This window comes from Chrysochloris asiatica, unplaced genomic scaffold (genome assembly GCF_000296735.1).
Source record: "Chrysochloris asiatica unplaced genomic scaffold, ChrAsi1.0 scaffold00016, whole genome shotgun sequence".
Lineage (NCBI taxonomy): Eukaryota > Metazoa > Chordata > Mammalia > Afrosoricida > Chrysochloridae > Chrysochloris > Chrysochloris asiatica.
The window spans coordinates 32,919,097-32,928,637 of record NW_006408534.1 but is presented as its reverse complement, the minus strand read 5'-3'; the positions used below and the strand labels follow the sequence as shown (position 1 = coordinate 32,928,637).

The 9,541-nt window shown below is 38.4% G+C and overlaps 1 protein-coding gene across 2 annotated transcripts in view; it reads left to right on the top strand.

Moving 5' to 3' along the window:
* The first annotated feature begins 1,495 nt into the window (after positions 1-1,495).
* LOC102821092 (ATP-dependent RNA helicase DDX1-like) overlaps positions 1,496-9,541 on the top strand; it is a 52,631-nt gene continuing 44,585 nt past the window's right edge. The window contains exons 1-5 of one of the 2 annotated variants that reach the window (XM_006835271.1): positions 1,496-1,549; positions 4,786-4,837; positions 5,360-5,423; positions 7,366-7,395; positions 8,248-8,344. In XM_006835271.1, coding sequence (XP_006835334.1) covers positions 1,534-1,549; positions 4,786-4,837; positions 5,360-5,423; positions 7,366-7,395; positions 8,248-8,344 — 259 coding nt within the window. In that variant the 5' untranslated portion in view covers positions 1,496-1,533. The remainder of the gene's footprint in view (positions 1,550-4,785; positions 4,838-5,359; positions 5,424-7,365; positions 7,396-8,247; positions 8,345-9,541) is intronic. The other variant, XM_006835272.1, reaches the window with a different exon arrangement.

Here is a 9,541-nt window from a genome sequence, read left to right as displayed (position 1 = left end):
TCCTTGGAAACCCTATACAGAATCACTATGAATTGTAACCACCTCGTTGGCAACCGACTTGATAGCATTTGACAACAACATGGGTTAAGGGCACAACTAGATTTCAGACATCCCTTTTGTAAATCCTAAATAATATAGGTTATGTGGTCTTGAACCTTTCTTTGGAATGTGGAGTATTTGGCATCTATTCAGCACTATTATACTGCAGAACTCTCAGGGGTATCATGCATATTAAAAAATGAGACTAGAATACATTAAGGAGCTCTGGTAGCATAGTGGTTATAAGCCTGGCTGCTAACCTTAAGGTCAGCAGTTCAAAACTATCCTTGGGAGAAAGACGAGGCTTTCTGCTCCTGTAAAGATTTATAGCCTAGGAAATCCCATGCAGGGTCACTGAGTCAGAACTGACCTTACAGCACACCACCACCACCATCACCACCATAGTATACATTAGAAAGATGTCACCTGGAGTTGTGCAATGTTGCAGGTCTGAATGTCCTTTGGAGCTTTGAGTGAATCCTATTATGTTTACTTTTAACAATACAATTGATAAATGTAAACTTGCTATGTTCTAGCTGTGTTACATATTTTATCCCTATTTTACAAATTTTTACAAATAAATAAACGGAAGCACAGCAGCCCTGGTAGTGTGAAGGTTAAAGTGCTCAGCTGCTAACCCAAAAGATAGACAGCTGGAAAATACCAGCCGTTCACCAGGAGAAAAATGTAATAGATAGTCTGTTTTTGTAAAGACTTCAGCATTGGAAACCCTATGGAGCAGTTCTACTCTGCACTATAGGGTTGCTATGTGTTGGAATTGACAGTGATGTTGTGGTTTGGGGAACTGAAGCTCAGAGAAGTACATGACTTTTTCAAGATTATTCTAGAGTCCTAGGGTGGCACTACAGCATAGGTACTGGATAACTAGCTGGAAACTCGGTAGTTCATATCCACCAGTCGCTCCTCCGGGTCCGAACTGATTTGACAGCACTTAACACCAGCAGCTAATGAGTAGCGAGGCTAGAATTCAAACTTCGGTAATATGGCTTTTGAATTAGAAAAATTTCACATTACACGACACATCTTACCCTTTCTGAGTCCATTTTTCCTATTTGTGAAACGTAGTTTTCACTTTACTCCATGAATGCTGTTTTCACTTTCCTCCTCCAGCAGGTTGCAGAGGATAAAGATAATGGGCCCAGGATTTAGGCAGGCTTGGTTCAGATAGACTTTAGGTAAATTACTTAACTTGCCTGAGTCTTAGTTCCGCATCTGTAAAGGGGATATAGTATTGACCGTTTAGAGTTGTTGGAACGATTATTGAAGGCAACGTCCAATTGAACTGGATACGGGTCTTCAGGCCAGAGGAGGGCGCGCTGTGGGGACGGGGATGTAGGGTGGTTTCTAGGGTAGGAACCATTTTTCCGGGGGCTGAGTCCCTGCACGGGCTTTGAAAGCCGAAGACCGAGGGCCGGAAGCGCGCGCAACCTCGGGAGGGAAAGAGTGAGCAAAGCCGCCGAGGACTGTGTGAAAATGGCTGCCTTCTCCGGTACGTTTCTGGAAACTGGGGCTGGTGTGGGCAGCTTGTTCCACGCCTCAGCCCATAGGCCCCGGGTAGGGAGCTTTTTAAGAAGAAGTGGAAAAGTATATCATGTGATACTGGAAGGCGCTGTCCGCTGCAGCTCCTCGGTATCCGCGCGGCGGGACCAGAGATGACAGCCGAGAGGCCCGCTCGGCTTGTGTCTGTTGCGGGAGAGCTTTTCTGGCCAGATGCTAGCAAGGACTATCCTGCCACTGCCTTTTTTTTTTTTTTTCCTACCAGCCTCTGTTGGGTTTTCCAGCCAAGGGCCCCGCAGTTGGGAAAGGATGGGCTGGCGTTACTCTAGCGGCTCCGGACGCCTAGGCCTCCTGTCTTGGACGTGGCAGTAGCCCTTGACAACCTTGTTTTCGCTGACGGCAGATAAAGGATTTGTCAGGCTGAGAAACAGCAGGCGTGGAGACGGGCCAGTTGCGAATATTGCGATCCTACCTTTGCCCGATCTTCCCCCCCCCACCCCCCAATCCTTCCGAAAAGTTTTGGAGAGAAACTTGATCCTTATTGCTAAACACTGTTATAGCAGCATTAAATGTTGAAGCTAAAGCACTGTCTTCCATGTACGCATTGTTGTTGTTGTCAAGTACCGTGGAGTCGTTTCCGACTCATAGCGACCCTATACAGGGTTTCCGAGGCTGTAAATCTTTACGGGAGCAGAAAGCCTCATCTTTCTCCTGCGGAACCAAGCATAAAGTCTGGAAAACGAATTATTTGCCATGTCACACCTTGCTGTGTTCCAAACAGAATTTAATGTGGCTTATCTAACAACGGTTGTCGTTTTCCTCTCTTCATCCTTTTACGTATCCGTAGTTCTGCTGAACTGTAATCAGCCTTAACTATGGTGCTCTTGGTGATGTGCCGTGGAGTCGTTTCCGATTCATAGGGACACTATATAGGGTTTCCGAGGCTGTAAACCTTTATAGGAGCAGAAAGCCTCATCTGTCTCCCTCGGAACAGCTGGTAGTTAGGCACTGCTGACCTTGAGATTAGCATCCCGACCACTACGCTATGAGAGCTCCCTCCTTAGCCTTAACTATACTAAACTTGATAAATTTCATATAGTAATAGATGTGTCTGGCCACACCCACTGTCTTTTAATGTTCTTAACCAGTTAAAATGACCTCAAATCATAGTATCGCACGTTATTCAGTTTTCTCATGTAAGAATAATAGGAATTCCAAATCTCTAGTCCTGGAGAGGAAGTCTTACAGTTTTAGTTGCAATCTCATCATAGGAGCCAAGAGGAAATTTATTAAGAGTGATTGCTGTTATTTGTTGTTGTTGTTGTTGAAGTTTTCCCTTTGCTTTCCTGAAGCAAGGTTTTGAAGCCAAAGTCTGTAAAGGAATTCTAGTTTGGTATTTTATAGGTCCATGCCTTGTGGAATCCTGGTCATATTTCAGGAATGTCAGGACGAAGGGTTGGAATAAGAGTCTGTGATATGATGAAATTGAGACAGAAGTAGAATTAAGCAAAAAATATGAATTTTTCTATTCTCCTTTGTTTAAAAGTGTTATTCTTAAAGAGTACATGACTTCAAAGAAAACCTGTAAAAAACATGACCAGAATTAGAAGTTGTTTGAAATTTGCTCAAAGCAGTTTGTGGTTACTGCATGTTTTGTGAGCAGTTTCAGCTTGCAAAATTCTGTATTCCACATATTTGAGATCATCATTCTCGTTTTCCTACAGTATGCATTTTAGGAGAGAGAATACAGCTAGACACTAATGGCTGCAATTCCCAGAAAGGTCTTCCTGAATATACCTCTTTAGATCTTAATTGGGTTCGTTATCTGGATTTTCCTGGAGAGATTTAGGAGTAGGAGAGCCTTCTTTCATGAAAATGATTTTTATACATTTCCATGTTATCAAATGCTTATATTAATTAGTTTTCTCTGTAAATGTTTAGTGTTGCATCTATTGTTTAAATTGCTGGGATCATTCTTCTCATCTAATGCAAAGAAAAAGTTACTTTGGGAAAGGTTGTACTATATTCAGTTTGTAGAGTTTGCTTAGCCTTTTCATAATTACAAGAAATAACAAAATTTCCAAACTTTGTGGGGTTTAGGAATATTTCACTTTTATAGGAATACATACTTTTGTAATTATAATAATGGTAAAAAAGAAACTGCATTTTATAAATGCACACTTTAAAATAAGAAATCTGTCATTTTGAAGGGTGTTTAAGTACTTGCTGTGTAACTACTCACTATGTATGGTTCATTTGAAGGAGCCCTCTAATGGTGCAGTAGTTATGTGTTTAGCTGCTTATATGAAAGGTTCAAACCTACCAGCTTCTATGTGGAAGAAAGATTTGGCAGTGTGTTCCCTTAAAGATTTACAGCCTTGGAAATCCTGTGGGGTAGTTCTACCTTGTCCTATAGCATTGCTGTGAGTTGAATCGACAGCATTGAGGTTGGTTTTTGGATGGCTCATTTGAGAAATGGTAAGATGACAGCAGCTCAACTCATTTAGGACTGGCCTTGAAGTAGAATTATTTAAATATGTGCACATTTAAGTACAGAACAGTTCTTCAGTTGATGTTTTCAATTTCCAAGTTTTCACTACTGGACCCTCCGTAGTTAACCAGAGTTTTGAGTATGGCTGCCAGTAAATGTGGGCTTACCCTAAATGTCTGTTTATTTCAGATCATCCAGGGTATTCACATCAGCCTTGAGCATCCAAGAAACATGATCTTTCTTTAGATGAAATAACCAAAATTCTGGTGTAGAAACTTCTCTAACTGGCATAATTTTAATTAGTAATAGAAAAAAGTATATACTCACTAGTAAGTACTGTGTATTTGTGTGCCAGAGGCATTATATATAATTATCTAATCATCTGATACTCTTATAAGGTAGGCAGTACGAGGGGAATTCAAAAAGTTTGTGGAAATTTTCTTTTATCTTTTCATTTAAAATTTACATAATTTTTTTGAAACCCCTCGTAGTAACCCCATTTGTATAAGAAAATAAGCTTAGAGTCTTACCCAAGGTCACATTGCTAGTAAGAACTTAGTTTTAGCCCAAGTCTTTCTCCAAAATGTATGCTTTTTCAGCAGTGCCATATTCAGCACATGCTGTTGAGTTATGCTTCAAAGCCTTTCCCCTATGAACAGTAATTTTAAGAGCAACATGATTTATGCTAAGTTAAATTTGTGTGTGTATTTTTAAAAATATTTAATTCTTATTTTCAGAGATGGGTGTTATGCCTGAGATTGCACAAGCTGTGGAAGAGATGGATTGGCTGTAAGTACATAAAGCGTAAATGTACCCGTGACAATTGTATTTTCTAATTTAAGCAGTTGTGAATTTATCAAGTATTTTGGGGTCTAGTTGGGTAAATAAATTTTTTTTCCCCTTGTTATTCCCTAAATTACAGGAGGTTTGCTTTTAAACTTTGATATATTTCTAATGGAAAAAGATTGGTTGTGTTTACCAAATAAAATTCCCTTTTAAGCTTATTGCTTAAGAACCCCTCTGGGTGATAAAATTATTAAGTGTTGGATTACTAACCAAGAGGTTAGGGATTCAGACCTACTTAGAGGTTCCTTGGAAGTAAGATGTGGCAATCTGCTTCTGAAAAGTTAACAACCCTGAAAATTCTAGAGTTGAATTCTGTTTTGCACACATGAGAGTCCCCATCAGTCAGAATCAACCTGATGGCAACTAACAGCAGGCTTACTTAACAAAACTAAATTAGTCTAGGTGACTTATTTTAAATTATACATTTTTTACTAGCTAAAATTCATCAAAATCTGTTTCTTTTAGTCTCCCAACTGATATCCAAGCTGAATCAATCCCTCTGATCCTTGGAGGAGGTGATGTACTTATGGTATGTTGAAATTTGGTGAGGTGGTTGATATCTGGGGACATTCTGAGAGTGTCTGTAACCTACTTTAGGAACTCCATAGACTTAAACATGGCATTTTCACCAAACTAATTGTATTCATTCTTAAGCATTTATATGTATAGTACTCAAGGTACTAGGTAGAAACTGTGGAATACAAAGGTGAATGAGATACAATCTCTGCCCTTGAGAAGCATGAGTCTAATAGGGCAGCTTCTTTGTTTTTAACTTTTTATTGTGAATTGAGTGATAGTTTACATGGAAGAACATCAGTTTTACACTCATTGTTTCATTACAATGACAACAGTCTTCTCCATGCAGTGTCATTCAGCAGTATTTGCTTCTATTCCTCTGTTTTGTGTGTGTGTGTGTTTTTTTTTTTAGAATGTACACAAAAACACTCAGGAATCATTTAAACAAAGGGCACATTCTGCAAGCCAGCTTCCTGGCCATCAGCATACAACCTTTCTCTCATGAGTATCTCTCCATGCCATCACCTCCGCCTCCATCTCTTGTGTCTCTGGTTAGAATCCTATGTTCTGCTCATGCTCTTCTCTCTTGATGGTCCTAGGGTCCTCTGTTCCTGGGATGTAAGATGAACTATTCCACCCTTTTTGTTACACAACTTCTACCTTTACATTTGTGATAATCACAGTTAGTCATGATAACAGTTACTCACTGTTCAATCAAAAGAATCCTATACCCATCTCCTTTTACCAGACCCATCTAGACAAGATGAAAACTATTCAGTGGGGAGTCTACCTTCCCCCGCACATCTAAAACTAAACTCCCTGTTGAAAACTTGTAAGCCAGCCACTTTGTGCCTTTATAGCTCCCCACCCCATTTTAGGTAGCCAGTGTCTGAGTTGCCTGTCCCTTTCAACCCCATGTACAGAGGGGATAGGTTTGATCCTTGTTGTGAAGACTCCTTCACTCTTGGTTGGTATTTTGAGCTACTACATCCGTAAGTGTAGGTCAGGTTCATCAATTTGTATCAATTTACACTGCTTCTATTATTAAATTTCTTTATCTTCCTCTAGTCGAGTTCTTTTCATCAAGCCATTGAAGCTAGGTCAAATCGGTACTATCTGCAATTTTGGGCATTCTTGTGCATCTCCCCCCATTTCATATTAGCTGGATGCTTCACTCTCAGCTCTAGCTCTCTGTGGCTAGGTCAGTACCCATGAGCTCAGGAGTTCCCAAGTCTCTTCAAACTTCGGACCAACTAGTCCTTCCTCTTCTCTCTCTCATCTCAAGGTCGACCAGAGTCTGTAAAACATGGTTGAACTCAACCCATTTCTTCATTGCTGCCTTTCCTGCACTTCCACTCACATGGAGAACAATGTGGTTGCCAGCAAGCTTACATGCCTGCTTGTGTGTTCCCTTTGTGTTCCAACCTTGGGGGAGGGAGTCATTTGTCTTGAAGGGAAAAAAATCATTATCTTTTAACTCCATTTTTCACAAACTTTGTGAAGCCCCCTTGTATATATTGAGTTATTGTTTTGACACTTTCTCAAGTGTCATATTGAAGAATCTGGTATTTGTTGGTGGTGGGGAACACGAGGTTTTTAAGCATGGGAGTTAACGTAGTAGAACTGTGTTCTTAATAATATTAATTTGTTAGCAGTGGATAGGATAGCCCTGAGGGAATAGATGCTTTTAAGATGCATTTTTAATAATTATATTAAGATGATGATGGACTAAACTTGAATGGTGGTATTGTGGAAAGAAAACAGGATAGCAGATTCTAGAGGCAGTGGGGAAAGAAGTGATAGTATTGACAATAGTCAAAGTTGACTGAGGAAATGAGTGATCTGGAGGCACTGAAAATAAAGGTGGCCATGTGTTACAGATTTCTACATGATGTCATGTTCATTAGACTTTTATTGACAACTTAAACTGTACATTCAACTTTCTTTTCATACAGGCTGCAGAAACAGGAAGTGGAAAAACTGGTGTAAGTAATAAACTTATATTGACTTACTTTGTAAAATAGTTAATTTTTAAAGCAGCTTCAAACAGTCAGGAGCCTGGTGGTGCAGTGGTTAAGAGCTCAGCTGTTTACTGAAAAGGTTAACAAATGGTTGACTCCACCAGCTGCCCTGCATCCATAAAGATTTACAGCTCAGAAACCTATGGGCAGTACTGCTCTGTAGGCTCGCTGTGATTTGTAATTGCCTTGATGGCAGTTTGGGCTTTTAATTTTTTTCAGTAGTGGTTTTTACTCTGCAATGTTTAATAAAAGAGCCACCTCTAAACTGTCAGGAATTGATTGGCTACCACTGGGGGTGATTTGTTGTTGTTGCCCTCTGATTAAGTCCAAAGAAAGCAGTATGGCTTTAAGGATATAGTTTTAAATAAGTTTTGGAGAAAGGATTATAGAATCTTTAGTATTTATGCTCACTTTTGGAATATTAATACATTGACTGTGATAATAAAGAGGTTACAAATAGAGTCTGGTCTCCTGTCAGACTGGGTATTTTATCTCTCTAGGCTCATTCTCTTTAGCCTTATTGTTTGGGGCAGTCATCTGACTCCTTTATCAGTTCATTTATCTAACTGGTATTTTGTGTTTGACAACTCAATTTGGGGCACAAATAAATAAATCAGATTATTTATTGTCAGGGGTGGTGTGATGCTGTAGGATAAGCATTGGACTGCTGACTGCAAGGTCAGCTGTTCAAACCCTGCTCCTCAGAAACTGTATACAAGGTCACTATGAGTTGGAACCGACTTGACGGCACTTAACAACAACAAATGCAGATTATCAACATGTTGTTATATTAATATAGAGACTATTCTTTAATAGGCTTTCAGTATTCCAGTTATTCAGATTGTTTATGAAACTCTGAAAGATCAACAGGAAGGCAAGAAAGGAAAAACAACAATTAAAACTGGTGCTTCAGGTAATTTTTTTGTATTAATATTTTCTTTTTATATCGGTGACTCTTATACTCTGGCCTTTACAAATGTGAGGTATTTGTGCATTTTTACTGTCAACATCTGGGGTTATTTTTGGCATTGCTTTTGAAACCAGGAATTCTAGATGTGATTAGAGCATTAAGAATTAAGGGTTGTAAAAAAAAAAAAAAAATCAAGGGTTATCTCTCCTAAAATGCAAATAGTAGTACTCTTTGTGGAAAACACTAATGTGAAATGTTCAATTCTTAAATTTTAGAAATTATATTTAGTTACTTTCAATGTTTTCTTAACCTGATAACTTCTGACTAATGTAAATTGATTCAATTTTTGCAAAGGTATTAAGGATTTTACATATAATTGTTGCAGTAACAATCCATGAATGAGAAGCATTGTCTTATATAGGGAAGACAGGCATATACATTCCTAGATAAGAGAGAAGGAGCCCAGGGAATTAATATGTAAAGTGTACATTTTAAGTTCAGTTTCTTATTTCCAGTCTAGTCTTTATAGAGATTGGTCTTTTTATTAGGGTTTCTGCTCCTGTCTGTGCTGTGAATAATCTTATTTCATTTTATCTGTAAATTGTGTTGCTTCTGTTAAATGGCTTCTACATTCCATTGTGTCTCAATCTACTGTTTGGTTACATTTTAATATCATTTTTTCTACATTGTAAGTCACCCTTGTTTCATAACAAAGCAGTATTATAACAAAATAGCAATCATAAGTGGAGTGAACTGGCATATCAGTTTTTTCTGTTTGAAAGTAATAATTTTACATAGCTCATAGATAATAGAATATAAACTCATTATTGGGCTTTTCTAACATAATTTGATAACTTGTGACTGCCATCATTTATGAGAAAAACTCATAAAAGAGAAAGCATCTAAAAGAAGGCAATGAGGATGCTAGGGTTCTGAAAATCATGCCCTTTGAGGAATAGACTGTAGATATTTACAAGAGCTAAAAAAGGAGATATAACTGTTAAATAATTGCAGGGTTTTAGAGAGTAGACAATTGTTCTAGAAAACTGAGCCATGACTAATTAGAAATAATCTAAAGATTTCTATTGAATTTAAAGTACATTCTAATAGTTTGGTTGAGAAATATGGAAAGCAGAATCTCAAAAGACAATTTTTTCACCATCATTTAAAGTTTTTAAGCAAATGATGACTATCTTTTAA